This window comes from Elaeis guineensis, chromosome 15 (genome assembly GCF_000442705.2).
Source record: "Elaeis guineensis isolate ETL-2024a chromosome 15, EG11, whole genome shotgun sequence".
Lineage (NCBI taxonomy): Eukaryota > Viridiplantae > Streptophyta > Magnoliopsida > Arecales > Arecaceae > Elaeis > Elaeis guineensis.
Genome location: NC_026007.2, coordinates 60,136,419 through 60,156,465, shown reverse-complemented (window position 1 = coordinate 60,156,465; position 20,047 = coordinate 60,136,419). Strand labels below are relative to the sequence as shown.

Sequence of the window (20,047 nt, the reverse complement as noted above, 5' to 3'; positions counted from 1 at the left end):
GCCTAATGTATGACTAGCTCGGCATTCAGCCATCTCCCATATATTAAGAGAATATGTAATTTAACTAAAACAAAACTGCATTTATCATTTAATAATTGAACTCATGTAACGTAGGCGACTAAGTCACTAAGTAATGCCCAGGAGCATGCGTTAAAAGTGGCTGAGAACATAATTTCTTTTCAGGTAAGGATAGTGAGGCTAAGTTTTAAAGCTATATTTGGAAGAAGAGAGAATAAAGAGGGATAAAAGTTGCATAACCTACTTACTCCATTTTTAAGCCAAACTGTCAGTGGAGTATAAAGTGAATCAATTTTGAAAGAACTGGTATTTCAAAAAAAACTGGTGCATCATAGATGTTGTACTTCTTTTCTTTCTAACCTATTTACTCTACTTAATCCAGGAATAACTTAGTTTAATGAATAAAAATGATGGAATACCTGCTCTTTTCCCCACAAAATTACTCCATTTAATCCCACGACTCCATAATTTTTAATCGGCATCCAACCGCAACATAAGTGACTATCATGCTGAAAGAGAAAACAAGTAAACAGCCTCTTTCTGACGATAACTCTGTTGTTACTCCATTGCTAAAATTTTTGAAAAGGCATTCTTCCGAGCATTGGACAAGGATTACTATTTCATCATTTCTATGAACAGATTTTCAGAATTCCTAGTGGAGTAAGTGATTGTCTTCTACAATGATCACATTTTAACTAGAAGTGTCACGCCCCAAATCCGGGACATAACACGGCCATGCTACCGAGGGATGGAGCCCACGATAACACGAAGCCAATCCATCATAATCATCTAAAATCCGTCAAATAAAAAGATTCAATTCTATTATTCATCAAATAATCGAACCAATATTGATTCAGAGCATCTAAATCCAAAAGCAAGTACTAATCCGAATCTCAACATTCATAAATAACTACAAATCTATGATTATAAAATAAATTAAACTTCTACTGCCAAATTTTCAAGCTTGCTATGCCGATCTTCAAGCTTGGATTTTTTTTGCCAATCCTAACGTTATTTCTCTGTTCAAACAAAAAGAAAACAAAAAAAAAATATGAGCTACACTAGCCCAATAAGTAGAACTTGCACTTCCTTATCGGATCAAACATAAGTTTTTCATGATAATGCAATATTTAAAAAATAATAGATAATACAAAATAAAACATTTCATAGAGCATATAACAAAACAAGTTATAAACTCATCATGCATGCATAAATCATATATATTTCACAATCATGAATCGTAAATCATTTTCATCATGCATTCATGTCATGTTTCAAAATATTGCTCACAGATATTCGTGCTAAGATCACTATTATACTTGTGACAGAGTCATGTTTCTTAATCGACAGAGTTCTTAATTCATGTGCCAACTTTTTACCTGCTGGCAGGGCCATGTTTCGTGTGGATGTTAGCTCCGGATGTCGACCTTCCCGAAGGAATTCATTCATAGCCATCTGAGAGTCTTTGAAATCATTATATCTTTTTCTTAAAGCATACATATACATAGATGGAAAAACAATAAAATTTATGCTTCATAATCATACTATTTTCATAAGACATATTCATGAAATCAATGCTCATAATAAAACATACTTTTTTATATCACATATGCTGATTCTTATTTTATGAAAAATTATGATTTCATCAATAGCAATTCTTTACATAAAAACATGATCATTTAAAAATAAATAAGGAGCATAAGATCCACTTACCTCGTTCATCTTAAATCTTCAGAAATCGTTAAAAGAATCAGCTAATCCTATTTAAAATATTAAATCATTATCAATTTCTATTCCATAAATATAATAAAATTAAATCATAAGGAAAGAGGACTGTTGTTTGGATGTGTGTCGGACTATCCAGATACCAGGATAATTCAGGATCTTTGATCTGAGGGTCAGATTCAAATGATTTGATCAAAAAATCGTGAAGCACAAATCGAATTAAGGTCAAGATCAATCAATAGGATTCTTTAATAATGAATTTGAAAGATCTTTGATATGATTAAATGAGGTTGACATACAACACGGATATCAAAGCAACTTCGGATCATCTTGTTAGAGTCAATATAAATCCCTAAAAGATGAAGGCATGACTCGGTACAGGATTCATAGACCTTCTTAGAGACAGAAAGTCAATCATGAGAGAGAAAGTAGAGAGAGAAAGTGGAGAGAGAATCTTCGTATCCTTCAAAAATGGCAATCATGGTTGAGATCATCAGAGGTTATATCAGAGTGACTTAATATGGATTAACTATGATCGATGTTATCAATTTCGAATATGGATCGGATCGGGATCCAATCTATTGCATGAATTTCGGAGCAGTCTCAAGTCATCATATTTTCATCTCAAGTTTATCCTAGGGTCTATGATATAATCAGAGAGAGAGAATGACCCTAGAGAGACAAAATTCATAAAAAGAGATAAAAGGTCTAGAGAGAGAAAATAGGAAGAAAATCTAGAGAGAGAAAATGGATAGAGAATGTAGAGAGAGAAAGTTCAATTTTAGAGAGATAAAGACTTAAGAGAGAGATGAGAGAAACTTTCTCTCACATGTATTGATTATTATTATTATTATTATTATTTCCTTTTTCTTTTCTTTTTCTTTTTCTTTTCTTTTTCTTTTTCCCTTTTTCTTTTCTTTTTTTTTTCCTTTTTCTTTTCTTTTCACGGGAGCAGAGGACCTGTGTGGTTCTCTTCTTCACGGAACAGGGGAGGTCCTTCCTCCCCCTTGTTCCCAAACTAAGGGCCTCCCCCCCAACTGACCACCACTCCGACCGGTGGAGCAGTCTCCGACGATGTCGAGAGATCGGGTCTGATGACCGACGACGGCAAACAGTGATGGAAAGAAAAAAAACAAGGTAACATGGAGAAAACAGGGGATCTTCTTTGGAATTTATTTCCAACAAAATCGATGGCCTGCGGTGAGATCTGGGGTTGTGAGAAGATGAGCAAGAGAGAGAAAAGGAAGGATTGGGACCTTACCTTGGTTCCGATGGCATCTCCGATCTTGATTTTCGGTGGGCACGGTGAAGGCAATCAACGACTCCATCGAAAGAAAAGAGGGAGAAAGAAGAGAGAGGAAGTCTGATGTTTTCATGGCTTGCTTAAGATAAAGAAGAGGAAATTTATAGATGGGATCTAGGGCTCCTAGAGTCCCAATCCCATTCTGATTCAAAGAGGGAAGACGGACTCTATCAGGAGTCCTCTTCTGTTCTCTTCTTTCTTATTATTTTTTTTTTTTTAAATCTGGATTGTTACAAGAAGAACTTTACTTGAAAGATGTCAAATTGCTTCGCTTTGCTATCTATCTGCAAGCATCCATGACCAGCTCTTTGGTTTGGAAAAAGATCCAAATATTGAGTTTAAATCTACCCATCAGACCTAGTCCTCCATGTTCAGTCCCTATTCAGGCAAAGTCTCTTGGCACGAGAACAGGGCTGTTAAGTAACATAGTTAAAAGAAAATCAAGAGAAGGGTCCTTCATACAGCTTCACATGAAATAACTTGATCCAGCTGCCTCCGACTTGAAAATGCATGCATGGACAATCGTGCTCTTGAAACCAGGCTTGTTAAAAAACTTCTTTCATCATTTCAATATTTGTAAGCTTGATGATAGCCAGTCTTCATGTCTCAGATTATTTTTGACATCTTTCATCGGTATAATGCTGATAAATAAACAATCAAATCTTCAATCACCTCATTTGAATATCTGCTCATCTCAGTTAGGGCTTTTCCAAGTTTGGTACCAAATATCAGAGTTTGCATCCTGCCCTCACCCTACCTGAGATTTCTCCGATCCTGTCTTAGTTCCCAAGAAAGGATCACCTTCAGTTTCTCTGGGTGAGAAAAATATAGATCATGAAAGCATACAACATCCTTAATTCATTCACTAATTATAACACAATATTTAATCCTTGCCATCAACCAAAGAGTGAATGAATAATCCATGACCATTGATGAACAGCGAAGCCAAACACATCCAGATCCAAGTTCAATCATGTAAATGGAGGAAAGAGAAAAAGATCCAAGGAAAAACGATGCACAAGCCAAGTCAATCATCACAACAAAAATGAGTTCACATATCTACATCACTTGATGCAATTAAAGGTGGCCTCACATTTGGGGAAAAAACATTGAAAGGTCCCTGCTAAATTCCAGAAATGGATTTTCCTGAGGTAACAGCCTATGAACAACAACACACCACCCTTCTCCCTAAATATCTACATTAAATACTCTCTGTGTTCCCATTTCTAATCACTTCCCAGCTGCAAAAAGGGGCTCAAAGCCTTGTGTCGAAACTGACTTATTATGTTCTGTACTAACCCCCTCATCACATAGCAAGTACAAACAAAATGCCCCTCCACCACTGCTACCCTCAGAAAATTAACAAAGAAGACCAAAGGCCCAAAACTAACATTTCTTGCCCACATCTACAGGCATTAACATATGACAAAAGACCATCCTACTTCACTCAGCATGCTGAGAGAAATTGCTACCAGCATCAAGAACTGAGGCAGCTGGCTTATCCAAGAACCACACCAATTTACCATCAGCTGGCAGAAGCATCCGGGCAGGCAATGACACAGCATCCAGGCCATCAATGGCATCAGCAATAGCAAGGTGAACTGACACGGCTTTGTCTTCACCTGTAGCCACCACAGCAACATTAGATGCTGAGTTGATCACGGGGAGCGTGAAGGTGATCCTCTCAGGTGGGGGCTGGGGGGAGTTGGTGATGTAGGTGACCCACTCCTCTTTCTGGTCGAGGACCGGATGGTGAGGGAACAGTGAAGCCACATGGCCATCGGGCCCCATGCCAAGAAGAATGAGATCAAACTTGGGACAATCATTGCTCTCGCAAACACCTATGATGCGGATCTTCACTAGCTGGCGGATAGCAAATTCATACTCCCCTGCTGCATCCTCCACTGTCACATTGTCATTGATGGAGTAGACATGGCTGTTGAGAACAGACACCTGACCATGTAATTCACATGCACGAAAATGGTACTGAAAGACATTAGAATAGAGTGGAAAATAATGATTGATAGAGAAACTTCATGGTCGTATGTTCAAAACAAAATTTCTTCAAAAATGACCATCAGTTGGATTTACAATTCCACTAAGTTGGGAATAATTATATGTTCTTAAGACACCTAATTATGCTATCCAGGAAAATAAAATTCAGATAAAAATGTTACAGATAATACTTTAGCAAAAAATAGAGATAATAAAACAGATATTACTGTTTTTAGGAATTCAAAAAATTACCGCAATCTTACTTTTTACATAAAACAAATCTTGGAGAAGAAGTGAACATGGTTGCTGTTTGCTAAGATGGCAAGTCCTCATCACTCAGCCTCATATAGCTATATAGTAATGCACATGCAGGCATGTAGTGCCAATAGTATATCTATATGAAGATTAACATCAGAAACAGTGGAGAAGTTAGACATATATTTTATACTTCCCCCAAAATGGGTATATGATCACTGAACTGCAGATGCTGGCGTACAGTAGTACCATTTAATTTCAATAGGGATATTCACTTCCACAACAACTGAGATGTCTGGCATTCCCCAATTTTTATAACTTGTCCTACAAATAGTTCAATATTCTATCATGCAGAAACTACATTTGCAGTTTCACAAATGCTAAGGCCAACATTTATTGCTAACGTGCCACATCTCACCACATAAACACTATATAAGGATACAGTAGAAAAATCCCGTGCAAATTCTTGGCTCATTAACAACAGCTTCAGTTTCTTTTGCTTGGATTTAGGAGCTGAAATTCAAACAAAGTTCTAAATATACCATAAGTAAAGATATGGGAGCAAAAGGAGAAGAACTTTAAGAACAGAACATATGTGCGCAACAGGACATGTGTGCGCTGCTGCTCATAAAATCTCTAGCATTTAGGACATCCTTGAGTCCTTATTGTGTCACTTCCATTCTGCAAGTTAAGATGAACTCTTACAAGAATATTTCTAGAAAACTGCACTTCCTGTATAGCTTCTGCGGGCTATCTGTTATAGCTAACTTTTGGGATGAGATTTGTACCTGATATAATTCAAGAACCATTGGTTTTAACAACGTAATTTAAGTTTGGATAGTTTCTAATAGTCAAGCACAAGGCATACCTAAGGGGCTACAAATGCGGATTCCAATTGCAAAACAAATTAGTTATGAGGCTTCAGGAAATAAAGCTACCTCTCAAGCAACTGAACATATCAGATACCCATCTGAAATTAACATGTTTGAAGAGTCGGAACTATAAATATGTTATGTCTATATTTTTTTTAATTGCATTATTTTAAATTTTCAAGATTTAATTGTCTGAGTCCAATAGTTGAAAATGCTCTTCATCGGAACTTTAATATCAATCTCTAGCTAAAATTATCCCTTTTGAGATACTTAGCAGTGACCAGTTGTAGAACCTAAATATGTAGCTCGCATAAAACACAGAAGGTAAAGTACAGATTAAGACATCATCAAGTTACATCAGTTTCACTGCATGAATAGACTAATAAATTTGAAATCACATTCAGTGGTGCATTTAGGCAATATATTGAAAAAACTGGTAGTTCTTGATGGACCAAACCTTGTTACACAATACTAGCTTAGGAAGGAATTACCATAATCCAGACATTCCAGATCACAACAATGCACATCAAGCATCATCCCAACTATATGAATGTTTGTTTGCTGACCAAGAGTGGGCATGATATATGCCAAATCAACAATGGAATCAACGAAGGGAACTGTTGGATACACAAGAGTATGCCTTAAACACCCTTGATAATGGCATTTTTTGGCCTCCAAATTCTGGTTTGGGTTTCCTATGGTATTTTCTCGTCTAAATGCTAAATTTATGGTCTCATGTGCATGCTGAAGTTAGAAGCATTTATATTTATTACATAAAATAATATATCATACACTATCCAAATTACACACATAGCATATAGACATTCATACCAGCATTTGAAAAGTAATTAGATTACTAGAAGTCATAGGTCCATATAGAAGGGCATACTAATAATTGCAAATAAACCATTGGATTCATGTGCAACTACAGAAGTCGAATTAATTAAAGATATAGGTTAACAAGAAATCTTTATTTCAAAAAATGCACCATCTATCTCAGAAATTAATATATTGTCTAACACTTCATGTATTTTTTGAAATTACAATATTTGAACCTATTTAAAACAATTAATTAAATATTTTCTCATATCTAACTCAAAAAACAGTGTATGATGAGCTACGTTGTGTTAATTCTAGATTTATTGGATATTTGGGTGTAGGTTGGGTTAGCCTCAAAACACCTAAAACCCTAACTTATAATCCCAGATTCATGTTCTAGAGCATAAATCTCTCAAAGAAGTTCTCTCTAAACAAAATTTTGACAGGATTTTCCCTGTATTTAACTATTTTTGCATGATTTGCACTTTCAAAAAAAAATGGAGGAAAGAAGAGACTCACCTTGAAAAGAACAATTTTAGAAGCTCAAGCCAATGAGTTCAAATGAGCTGATGTAATGTCCTAACACCGCTGCCAAACTCCCTCCATCATGAAACAAAAACTGGAGAAAAGAGCCATTCAAGAGCTCTTTTCTCTCTCCGAAAATGTACCACTGGGTACCACTCAAGAACAGCTCAGTTGGGAGCAGATTTGTAATATCCCACAAAAATCTTAAAGCAGCACCAAAAAAAAAACAAAAAAAACAAAAAATAGAGAAGACTCCTGTTATGAGTCTTCTCTTCCATTGGACTCCCGATCGGAGTCAGAATCCGACGCCGGGGAGGAGTCCAACCCCTCCCCCTTCACCTCTATTTAAAGGGATGAAGTTCCCTTGGAAACCCACCTATGTCGGCCTCCAAATCGTCGCAAAGAAAAAAAAAAGATTTTTCTCTTCTCAAGTTCACCGAAAATCGTAGTTGAATGCCGCCGGAAAGGCCAAGTAAGAACCTATGACCTTTAGATTGATCTTTTCCCTAAATTTCCCAACCATCAAAGCATCGATTTCGACCGGCAATCACTGGATTTCTCTTAAGATAAATCGAGTTTTATTTCCTCTATTTTTCACTGACTTTTCTTTGATTTTCTGGTGCCATTCGTCACCGTCAATCACTAGGAAGGGAAGCACTAGCTGCTCACTGAGGCCCCGACCACCGTCAACCATAGCCATCGACGGTGGAAGCTCCGCTGCTCCAGAAAAAAGGGGATCAGCCGAATCCCCCGTTCCATTAGAAAGAACGAAGAAGAAGGAAAAACAAGGAGAAAGGAAAAAGAGAAAAAGAAAAGAAAAAAAGGAAAAGAAAAAGAAAAAAAGGTGAAAACAAAGAGAGAGAGTTTTTGTCTCTTCCTTCTCTGAGTTTGAATCCTCACTTTCTCTCTCTAGAAAGTTTCAGTTTCTCTCTAGAAAATTTTATTTTCTCTCTCTAGAATTATTTCTCTCTCTATAATGATTTCTCTCTCTAAGATTAATCCAATGAAGAACTTTTTTTCGATGATTTTGATCGAGCTTAGTGAAGGATCCTGATCCGCAGTCGTCGAACAGTGTGCCCGCACCCACCTTGGTTAGATTAAATTCTTCTATATTCAATTATCTATGATTTCTGTTGGACCATATATATGTATTAGTTCATTCATGATTTGATTAATTCGCCTTGATCGGATCAATCGGAATATCGGATCAGTTATATTCCACTTTGATTAATTTTTCTCTCCTCCGATATTCTCTCTCTACTTAATTTATATAAAATCAATGAAAAAGTCTAGGCCCTGTAGCATCGAATTCGAGTTGACCTGGTAGAGAAACTTCGAACCACCTAATTTGATCATGACCGAATAAATTGTCACAACCACATCGATTTGGAGTGTAGGATGTGATTATTGTTCATCATGTCTCCCATGATTGTCCATATCTTTTCTGATTATTGGACTAATTATGTTTAGAAGTGTAGTTATCTCGACTAGAAGATGTCCAGCAATGGAATATTACAATGTGATCTATGAATTGAAGATTTTAAAAAAAATTATCAAATTATGCGAATTCACTAAAGTATGTGTGAGGTAAGTAATGCTTCACTTTTTCTAGATTTATCAGCAAAATACAAAATATTTTCTATATTGAATTATCATGATTTATGAATATAATGCACGTATTTTGAATCACCGAATATATTTTTTCTGAAATATTAAGTATCGAATGTATTGAATTTAATATGGATTAATCGATTGATTTCAATGTCACTTGGTTTATGACTTTTCAAATTGGAATCTAAAAAAGTGCTTCAATTTGAGATGAATTTTGACTCGCAACCTAACTATGTATCGAACCCTGCCAGTAGAGGTTAAAACTGGTACTTCAATATCATACCAATGGGGTGGTTAAATACTAATACCTTGATATCCTACCAGTGGGATGATTAAACGCTGATACTTTGATACCCAGCTAGTGAGGGGTTTAAATGCTAGTACTTTGATACCCTACTAGTGAGACGGTCAAACGTTGGTACTCTGCCATCCTGCCAGTGGGGGTTGTGCACTAGTATTTTGATATCCTACCAGTGGGACGGTTAAACACTGGTACTTGATACCCTCCCAACAGAGGTTATTTACTAATACTTTGATTTGGTTCGTGGCTATTGTGATGAATGTAATTTTTAAAAATAATCAATTTATGAAGAAAAATGAATTTGAGAATGAATTTTAAAAAGACTAAATTTATATAAATCTTTTTTTAATTGGTGTTGTATATTTTGAATTGATACACCTTACATACTTATTTTCAGTATATTATTATTGTTTGATTTATCTAGCTAAAAATGTACATTGCTTACTAGGCTGTCTAGCTTATTACTCTATATTTTACTGTTTTTATATATTCAGAAGACTAACTTGACTCGAAAATTCTATATGGAAGAGCGAATTAGAAGCAGAGTTTGATATCTTTATTTTAGACTAGAATTTATTAAAGTTGATGAAAACTATGAAATTTTATTTTACAAGATATTTGATTTAGTATTTGAATTAAAGTTGAATATTAATTATTTCAATTTTGTTTTGCTGTTGCTTTATGATATCATGATGAGATGTCTTGCATGCTTATGGAGAGAGTTCTTTATGAATATGCGGCGGCTATCGCGATCCCTGACTCGTAATCTCGAGTTGGGGGCATAATAAGATTCAAGGGTAGTTCGCCCTAAGTTGCCAATTCAAGTATGATTAGCAATAAGAAGACCTTGAATTCATAGAGATAGAACCTTTTGAACCTCTATTCAATATGAACTAGATAGTTCGGTCCAATTCAGGTTATCTTTAAAGCCTTGCTTTGAACAAATACAAGAACCTCGAACCAAGGAATCCTCAAATCTTTGCTCCATAAAAGTGTACTATTTCATCACTCTTACCCATTACTTGTCCTTAACCACTACTGCTCCTACATTTGTTTCAATACGCTCATTCTCAATCTTTCCTAGTTTTTACCATGCACCCAACTCAACATTCTCATATCTATCATGCTCATTTTGTTTGCTTGAGCCATTTTTTCAGTTCCAAGCACTGAACAAGTATATAAAGCTAGACGTTTTACTATGATTTACAAAATATTTCCAGCCAAGACATTTAAGATACTGTAGAACAAAATTTTCTCTTTAAGCCAACAAGACATATTGGTTATGAAATACCCACTGAGCACCTTCCAATTCATCTACCAAAATCTTGACTCCATTAGCTATCTATGCATCTACCTCTCCAAGGTCTACCAAACCAATACTGGAGCCCATATTGGCCGACAACCATTTCGATATGGTATAGGTCTATATTGCACTATACCAGGGCATACCAAATCAGAGAGAGGGAGGTTAGATGGTGAAGGAGAGGGAAGAAGAGAGAGAGAGGTATGGAGGGAGGGAGGGAGGGAAGTTGGTGGGGGGGAGGGGAGGGGGGACAAAGAGAGAAAGAGAGAGAGAGAGGAAGGGAAAGAGAGAGGATGCTTACCGGCAATGGGTGCAAAAGAAACCCTAGCTTTGAGGGAGGCAATGTCTTCGAGAACTCCAATCTGGAGGATTGGAGAATCTGAGAGATTTCTCCTCAATAACTTAGCAAGAAGAAACCCAAGCTTTCGAGAAAGAAAGAAATTAAGGGTAAAAAGAGGATGGTGGAGAGACCTACTTGATGGCATGAAGAAGGGACAAAGGAATCGACATCGAAGAGGGGAGAGAGGCACCGGCATCGAAGAGGGGAGAGAGGCACTAGTCGATGTCAAAGAAGAGAGAGAGTGTGTGTGCAAGTGAGAGAGACATCAAACTCTCTTGAATGTCTTGAGCAATCCAACACTTCGACCTGAACAAGGTAAAGAGGATTTTATAAACGAACCAACCTAAATAGCTAAATTATCCTAGGCCAGCATCAACACAGCACTATATGGGCTAGGGACTGAAACCAGATCGGATATGGATCAGATACCAGCATATTCATATCTATATTTGTTTTGTCTGATGAATACAAATACAGATATTATTTGCATGCAAAAATTTATATCCACATTTGTTTTAAACGGATATGGATGTAATTCAGATACTGTCAGTATGGGTATAATTACGGATATAAGTTGGATAATTAAACTTTATAACTACAAAATCAAAAATATTACTAAATAGATGATAAATCAATTTAATAGCATGTTTATATGGTTGTATATTTTTTTTAAAATTTAATAAGTGCTATATGAAATTTATAGGGTTATAGATAGATTCGGATATTCGGATACGAATCTAATAGTTGTCTATCCATATCCATATCTATTTTTTTTTTACGAATATGGATACGGATATTCATCGAATCCTTAAATTTGTCTATATCTGGATTGATTCCAATACGAATATAGATCCAGATGGATATTATACATGCCACTTTCACCCCTAATACGGGCTGAGCCATCCAGTTCGATTTAGCTCAGCATTCTCTAGATCACTCCATACTTTCGTGATAATAGACCTAAATATAAAAAGTGATCAAGCTATTGTAATTCTTTGCCATCAATTTCAGTTAGACTCTCAACTTCATTTCAATTTACATCAAATTTGCTTTCCTTATAATTAATTTTCAACCTACCAACTTTTTGAATCCTTCTAAGGCTTTTCTCCAAATTCCAATTTAACATTTCACTTTGTCAATTCTTATAAATCACTATTAATCTTTGATGAATAACATACAAAATTGTATCTCTTCTTAGCCATTATTTCATCCATGACAAAAGGAAAACCATATGGGCCTGATTTTAGCCCCATGTCAAAAGGATAACCATATGGGCCTGATGTTCGCCCCATGTCTAATCCCACCATGAAATATCAAACTCTATTTTTCAAAATGATTAAATTTGTGCAAACAACACACTGAAATGCATTATAAACATGCAAAGAGATAATGGCATGGTTGTATAGCACAAGACCAAGTGGAACCATTCCACTGGATAGAGGCTGGTTCAGCATAAGTTAATTGAATAAGCCGAGTCATGCCAGAGTACATAAGCATAAGATAAATGTATTGTATGTTGAGCTGGGTATTTGTTATAACTAGTTGAGAGAGTTAGATTACAATAAAACTGGAAGTGGCAGTAGCATGAGAATACAAAATGAAGCAAATAATCGAGCATGAATGTATTTGTGCATCTTCAAGGGACAGCACCTGGGAGAAGGTGCCTCAAACTACATCTACCAATGTCAAAAGAGGGGAGAGCCAAGGTCTTAATGGAGAGGAATGATTTATAGAGAATTTGTTCTGCATGGTGATGACCTTAAATAAGGAAATGGAATCACATTAAGATCATTGTTAGCAACCAAAATTGAAAAACTAAGACTTGTTATTACAATATATTCACTAACATCTGCTTTTGCTTGCATGTGTTGATATTTACTGGCAATCCAATGAAAATATCAGTATAGAAAGGAACTCCATGCATGACTTTTAAAAGGAGAAAGAAGATATAATTCATGGAAATTGAGAGCAGATGTCCTTTTGGATAGCGTCAGCCTATGGAAGCAGGAGGTTTAGTAGAAAGATAATCAAGATTCAAGAGTCAACAGTGGGCGACTTTATTTTTCTATCTATTTTCAGGTGGTTTTTTCCCAATATTAGCTTGGTTGAGGCTTAATTGCTTTATAAAAGCAGTCAAACATACAAGGGATTGTGTCATACATCTATAGGTTATTGGCTCAAATGACATTCTGAGCCAGTATAACATAGAATATGACTAAGTCCTAAAAAGAAGAAAATTTCAACTCCAGAGAAACTTCTGATGAACTATACTGGAGAAAGCCATCTTATGCTAGCGTTTTCCAATCCAAGCAACAGGATATGATATATTTACATATTTACAAGGTTGGACATTACCATGATGGATGTAAAGATAAGTTATCAACAACCATTTCTCAGAAGCTAATGCATGACTCTAAATTGTAACATTCTAAATTCCCATTATCAAATCTCCCTAGGCGGTGTTAATCTAACAAAGTACATCATAGTAGATGTTGTCCGATGCAATGGTTAGAAACTTTAGAGCAAAAGCACACATCCCTGTCACCATGATTTCCATAGCATACCATGCAAGCTTTGACTACAATAGCGACGGACTGATCTTTTCATCAGTCATTTCTATCACTGATAAATCCTTGGTCAAAACAACCATTTCCAAATTCCTCCCTAACAATTTGCATCAGGGTGTAGATCTCCTATCTCTTTGTTTGAAACAATTCCATGTAAGTCCAGGTATCTCAACACGGCAACATGACTATTATATGTGTCTGTAACACCTCAGAGAAGCACAATTCCTGAACCAAATTTTAAAAAAAATAAAAATAATAATAATAATAAAATTTTGAAGTACCTTGCTGAAGAGACAAAAAAATCTACCAATAGGAGTATAAAATACTTGCATGTATACATTACATTTTTTCTTAGGCTTCTTAGACACTTCAGTGGAACAATCAAGCATCCAAAGTGCAAAGACTAATGCTTACAGGTATAGCTACAATATTATCCAAAAGGAAAAGGAACAGCTAAGAAAAGAGGCCAGATTGATAGCCACGCATTTGACACAACGACTGATGCTGATTAGAAAAAAGGTCAGAACTTTGCTAACTGAAATGTTCTATAGTTAAGAGTCACAGTTAAAACTTTATAAAATGAAATGCTTTCCATTAAAATATTCTAACACAACAACCATCCCCTAAATGGAATGGTTTTCACAGAAACCGATGCTCATCAAATATGATTACACTCACGAGAAACATAAAGATTGAAACTTGTTTGTCTACTAAGCAACAGAGAGTTCGTATTGATTCATATACCTTGGAAAGAAAACCATCCTTTGTTTGCTTGTAGTTACTGTCTCCATGATTCTTCGCCACTGCACGCTCGTCAGCCCAGAAGACATACCATTTTGTCCAATCAACAGTCTTGTTGTAAGGAGCCTCACAAAGTTTCCTGCTTCACAGAAAGTTAAGCTTGAAATCCTTCTCATTTTCTGACAAAATGGCTGCTTACGAAAGCTTTAAGAAATAAAAGGATTAGGTGGACTAATTCATCGAGCAAATAACACTGCATTTATCCATCTAAAACAAACCAGTAACAGAAATTTATTTAAGAAATTACCCAATCAAGCTGATAAGAGAACCCCCAGAAAAAGCAATAGTAAAGCATCCCCTCTCCTTCACCGAAGTCTCTGATAGTTGTGCAATGTACTCAGCAAGATCAGTGGCCAGCTCATCTAAACTTTCAAAAACTCTCAGTTCACTCTTCTTCCTGGCTTCACTACTAGCTGCCATTTCTGTCAAAATGCTACACTCCAATCAAGTCCTACAAAAATAGAAACGTAACTCAGAAACATGAAACTTCATAAAAATTTCTTGGACTGGCATAAACTAAAGGATTGGCTCAACTGAATGTGAAAGAAAACATCCGTCTCCACTCAAAACTGGAATCAATGAAATTGAGTAAAACATCAACTCAAACTCTAGGATTTTGACTATCTGAGCAAGCAGAAGACAACCAAGTATTCCCCTAAAGATATTTAAAACATATATTCTGAAGCAGTAATTCTCAATGACAATCATATGAAGGATTCAAGGAAAGGAGAGAAAAAGAGAGAAAAGAATCCTCTGATATTCTATATTATAAAAAACAACAGCAAGAGGAACAAAGGATTGCATCTAGTAAAGTACAACTGTAAAGACAAAAAAGCATTTGACAAGATTAAAAATTGCAAAGAAGTAAGGGATGTGTTTCCATGAAGAACAAATTAGACCACAATCATATAAAAAATAAAATTTAGACATTTTTTAAAATCAGAACAGCGACTGATTCTTTGCCTCCAGAAAGCAATAAAGAAAATGAATCAACAAGCAAATCCAGCTCATGAATTATTAAAAGAAGGAGCAAGAAACTCACTCTGTTTTCAGATTAATTGTGACTTTAAAAATATTAAAATATATATTAGTTTCAAAACCATCTTTAATCATGAAAAGTAAACATTTGCATTGCAAATATTTGTCCCATATCATATTTCATATGGTGTTAATAAAGCAGCTCAGAGATCAAACATCTGATATGTACAGTTCTCCGTCAAGTGAAAAAAGTAAATATCCAACCCAATTATTCACAATCTTTAAATGAAGTAATTATTTCATCAAAAATGGCCGCATGCAAGCATGGGATCCTCCGCTTCTGCTTTGTTGTCATGTCAATACCAACCTTGTATACACAGAAAAGCAGGTAGCAGATCTCCCCACCTCTGCATGAATGTAGCAACAAGACCAGAAAATGACATATATCGAGAATGCCAGAAAAAGACATTTGTAACATGTCAAACATGCATTTATCTCACTACGATAAACAAGAAATATCTGTCAGTTGAAGAAAGCAGGGAAAACAAGTCTCAATCAGCTACAATATTAGCTCGTCAAACAATTCAAAATTCTAACATTCTCCAAACAGGGGAAAAGGCTTCAAATTTATAGGAGATAATAAAAGAATGAGAAAAGATGCCAGATCTCCCACTTTCCGTGTCAGCGCAACCAAATTCAGATAGAACATATGTAACCATGTAGGCTGGCATAAGCAAACAAACAAAAAATTGTTAAGCAAAAAATAGATGAGTCCCAAAAATCTTATGCTGACAACATTAGAGGAGAAAAATGTTTGGCAAGAGCAAACCCTTCAACAACAAACGTGCAAAGATCCTAAAAACTAAATCTCAAAAGCAAAAGAGATAGTGTAAGATGAGAAATACCTATGCTTAACCAAATCTTATAACACAAAATGAATTGAGAGGGAAAAACTATCTGAATCCTTCACTAATCCTTTTGACAATATGGGAAGAAAAAAAAAAAAGAAGAATATCTTGACTCTGTCTATGATGAATTAGGATTCACGTTCGAAAATTAAAGAAGTAAAACAAGTAATCAGAAAGAGAAAAAAACGAATATTGCTCAAGAAAAGGCATCTTTTCCACAACATGATTTTAACGTCTCATTTCAAGAACCCAACTTTGCATAGGCGCGACTTTTAAAGAATAAAGCCCTATAGCAAAACCATTAGAAATTTAAAAAAAAAAAATGCTACTGAGTATCTCACAGATAAATATTATATGAAGAAAGGAAGAAAAGTATCCCATCATGTCAAGAAAAGCTCGGACAACCATCCTTTTACAGCAGAGCAATTCAAAGATTCCATTCTTTTAGTTAAAAAAATCCAAAAACATTTTTCCAGCTTCCAGAACAGAATCAAGAAACAAAATTAATTCATTCCTACATTTAAGAAAACAGAACCTAAAGCAGACTCTCAGCTAATCACGCCACAAGAGTTGAAGAAGAGGAAGATGTGAATAAGGGTATGGAAAGCCATTCCTCGACAAAGAAGAAGCAATATGATCTCGGCCAAAGAAAGATGACAGGCTCGAGAATCGATGTCCCATATCAAAACATATCTAAGAAATCAGCGGAACGAAACAAACTCGGATCCCCAAACGATCCCAGTCCCACATCTTCCCCTCACAGAGAGAGAACAACAATAAACAATTCCAAATCTCTTAAAATCTAAGAATCTCGAAGCAAAATTTAGTACAAACAACGTGTCAGGAAGAGCAGAAGAGCCATCTCATCACTTGCGATCAAAGCAATCCAGTTACCACCAAACAAATCAAAAAAAAAAAAAAAAAAGCATCAAAGATCGAACTTTTTTACATCAGAAGAACCCCAATTTTAGCAAAACTAGGCAATCCTAGATCCCAAAACCAACTGGCCATCACATTATGCTCTAAAAAAAAAAATCTCAATTAACCAAAAAGAAAAGGGACAGAGGAGAGCTCACTGGAGAAGCAGATAGAGAGAAAGAGAGAGAGAGAGAGAGAGAGAGAGAGAGAGCGATGGGCGGCAGTGAACGCTGGAATGGAACAAACGCAAAGAATTGGGTGACATCAGCATCCCTTTTATTCCAATCCACTCCAAGAAAGCATTAAATTAATCCAAGAAGACGCCAAGAACTCACCCCCTCCAGCTGCACACACGTGCATCCGCTGAACCAAAAACCCTTAAAAGATTCGGGGGGGAAAAAAAAAACCTCCACAAAACCGAAAAAAGAGAGCGCCTTTTTCCCTCCTGCCAGTCTCCGCCCCGTCTTTCTTTCTCCCAGAATTCTCTGCCAGAGAGAAGAGAAAAAAGCTTTAAACAAGCAGAGAAAGGGAAGAAGAGAACCCACTCTCTCGGGCTTATATACAACGCCACTTCTACAGAGAGAGAGAGAGAGAGGGGGGGGGAGCAAAGTACAAGGAGTCTCTTATCACAAAAAAAGTGCAAGGAGTCTTTCTCTCTCTTGTTGGTTTAGACTTGAGAGAGAGTAAGGAAGGACAAAAAAACACCTGTGCAAATAATTTTTTGACAAGTGGCCAGCTAATCTGTTTCTCCACTAGAGTCCAGAAAAATGGGCCCTACATTTCCCCCAAAGTTGGGGTATTGCCTTCGCCATGGCAAACCAATGCCTCTTACCTCCTCCCTGGTTAGCTTTTGTAATTTTATATTTTATTGGTAATCTTAAACTTATTATGATGTTCTTATTAGTCTATACATAATTATATATAGATTGTGACATATTTTCTTACCGTTTTGTATAAGGACATGTATTTAATAATTGATGGTTAACATTTGTTATTCAAAGCATGGGATCTAAATAGTATTTTTTGTCCATTATAACGAAGAAAATTTTTCAAAAAAGTTTTATGTCTTATTAGATGTTAGCCTATGCATAGAATACTTGAAACAAAACAATGTTATTCAACGTATGATATTTGTTAAGTTTTCCTCTTGCATTTAGGTAAATCACTTTGTATGTAAGAACTAAAAATTATTGTTTGTCCATTCTCATAACTTTATTAGATGTTATCATTTTGAACAATGTAATACCGCATCAAAATATATTATTATTATTATTATTATTATTATTATTATTATTATTATTATTATTATTATTATTATTATTATTATTATTATTATTTACCCATATTTTATCAAAAATTTTTTTATAAATTTCTTTATATATAGTAGTCTAGTCTAATACTATTGCAAAAGCGTGGTGGAGCTAGATGATTTGCCTACAACTCCATTTATGGGATATGCCAAACATAAGTTTCTCACAAAGAACCCTCTCAAAAGGCTAAAGTGAAATTAATGACAACGTGCGCAACAACTTACCTTTACTTGGGATGACCCACTGCTTATTTGATTTAAATAAATTCCAAAAATTAACATATTTGGATGATCAAAGAGGTGGCCTAGTAAACTCATTTTGTTTATATTATTTGAAGGGGTAAGAGAGTTATACTTAAAGCTAGGGATGTTTAGGAGAATATGCTGAAACACCTCTTAGAAAAAGAATCACAAAATTCTTGTAAAAGGATAAGATTTTCTAAGGTAATTTTGCAAAATATCAACTAGTTTTGATACAATGTGGATAAAAGCACCACTTAACAAGAAAAGGAGGAAAGTATATGCTATTGGCACCCTCCCTCACATATATCCAACGCTAGTTCTTGCCTGCTTACCTCCCCCTGCACCACACTCAATCCTTGTCCTTCTTTTGCTTTAACCTCGCTGGGTTTATGAGATCTTTTTGGGGTGAGGGTAGGGGAGGGTATGTGTGCGTGAGAGAGAGATGTGAATGGCTGCCCCAAAGAAATATATGTTAGGCCTTACCAAAAAAAAAAAAAAAAGATTGATATATATTGTCAGGCATGTCAGTTGAAAATCATACATCCAAATTTTCAAACACCAACTTACTTTTGACTGGTGGATGATCATGATAATGAATCAATGAGTGAGATGTGAGTTGTAAAGTTCATGTACGGAAATCATGTGCTTGTATATCCCCACCTCTTTTGGTTGAAAACTTGCATGTCACAATAAAGCACCGTTAATGTTGCGCCAAAGCTCATCCTCAAGATTGATGTATTTTATTGGCACTGTGTTTGGGGCTTTCTCACCATACTCTCCCTTTACTCTTTTTACTGTCGGATATTAGAAATAGATCCTCATCATTTAGCCGACCTCATCAGAAGATCGAGATCATCAGAAAATCGATCTCATCAAGAGGCCGACCTCATCAGAAGATCGAATTCATCATCACTTAGACATATGGCATCGGCCCATAATCGATCTGCCCCAAAACTACTAATAAGCGAAACGCTTACCTTGGTTTGCCTCCGATTCTCTTTATCTTACTCTAGTGAGCGATCGATCTGAATTGATGACTGGATGGCACCACTTAACAGATTCATTCAGCTGACTTCTAGATCCCCTTTCTCCGACCCATGCCGGGTCCAATCTCGACTCTGGATTCTCATCCTCTAGCCAACCACGATCCCCACTTGTGAGCCAAGATCCCAGGGTATGGGCATCGACTAAGCAGCTGAACCTCAAGCGTGGCTGCCATGCTATCCCGTCGGATCACAACAAATTACATCATCCCT

At 36.0% G+C, this 20,047-nt stretch overlaps 1 protein-coding gene across 6 annotated transcripts; it reads right to left on the bottom strand.

The window, feature by feature from the left end:
* Window positions 1-4,043: 4,043 nt before the first annotated feature.
* Window positions 4,044-17,830, bottom strand: LOC105058106 (probable 6-phosphogluconolactonase 2). Of its 6 annotated transcripts, none has more exons than XM_073249355.1 (4): window positions 17,647-17,830; window positions 14,683-14,886; window positions 14,379-14,517; window positions 4,044-4,999 (listed from the first exon to the last, which is right to left on the bottom strand). In XM_073249355.1, exons 2-4 carry the CDS (start codon window positions 14,853-14,855, stop codon window positions 4,490-4,492), a joined length of 822 nt encoding a protein of 273 aa, XP_073105456.1. In that variant the 5' UTR covers window positions 14,856-14,886; window positions 17,647-17,830; the 3' UTR covers window positions 4,044-4,489. The 6 variants fall into 6 exon arrangements, with proteins under 6 accessions (XP_073105456.1, XP_029124209.1, XP_073105458.1 ...); XM_029268376.2 differs by having other exon boundaries at window positions 17,575-17,829; XM_073249357.1 differs by having other exon boundaries at window positions 14,379-14,514; window positions 17,647-17,826.
* Between the last annotated feature and the right edge of the window lie 2,217 nt (window positions 17,831-20,047).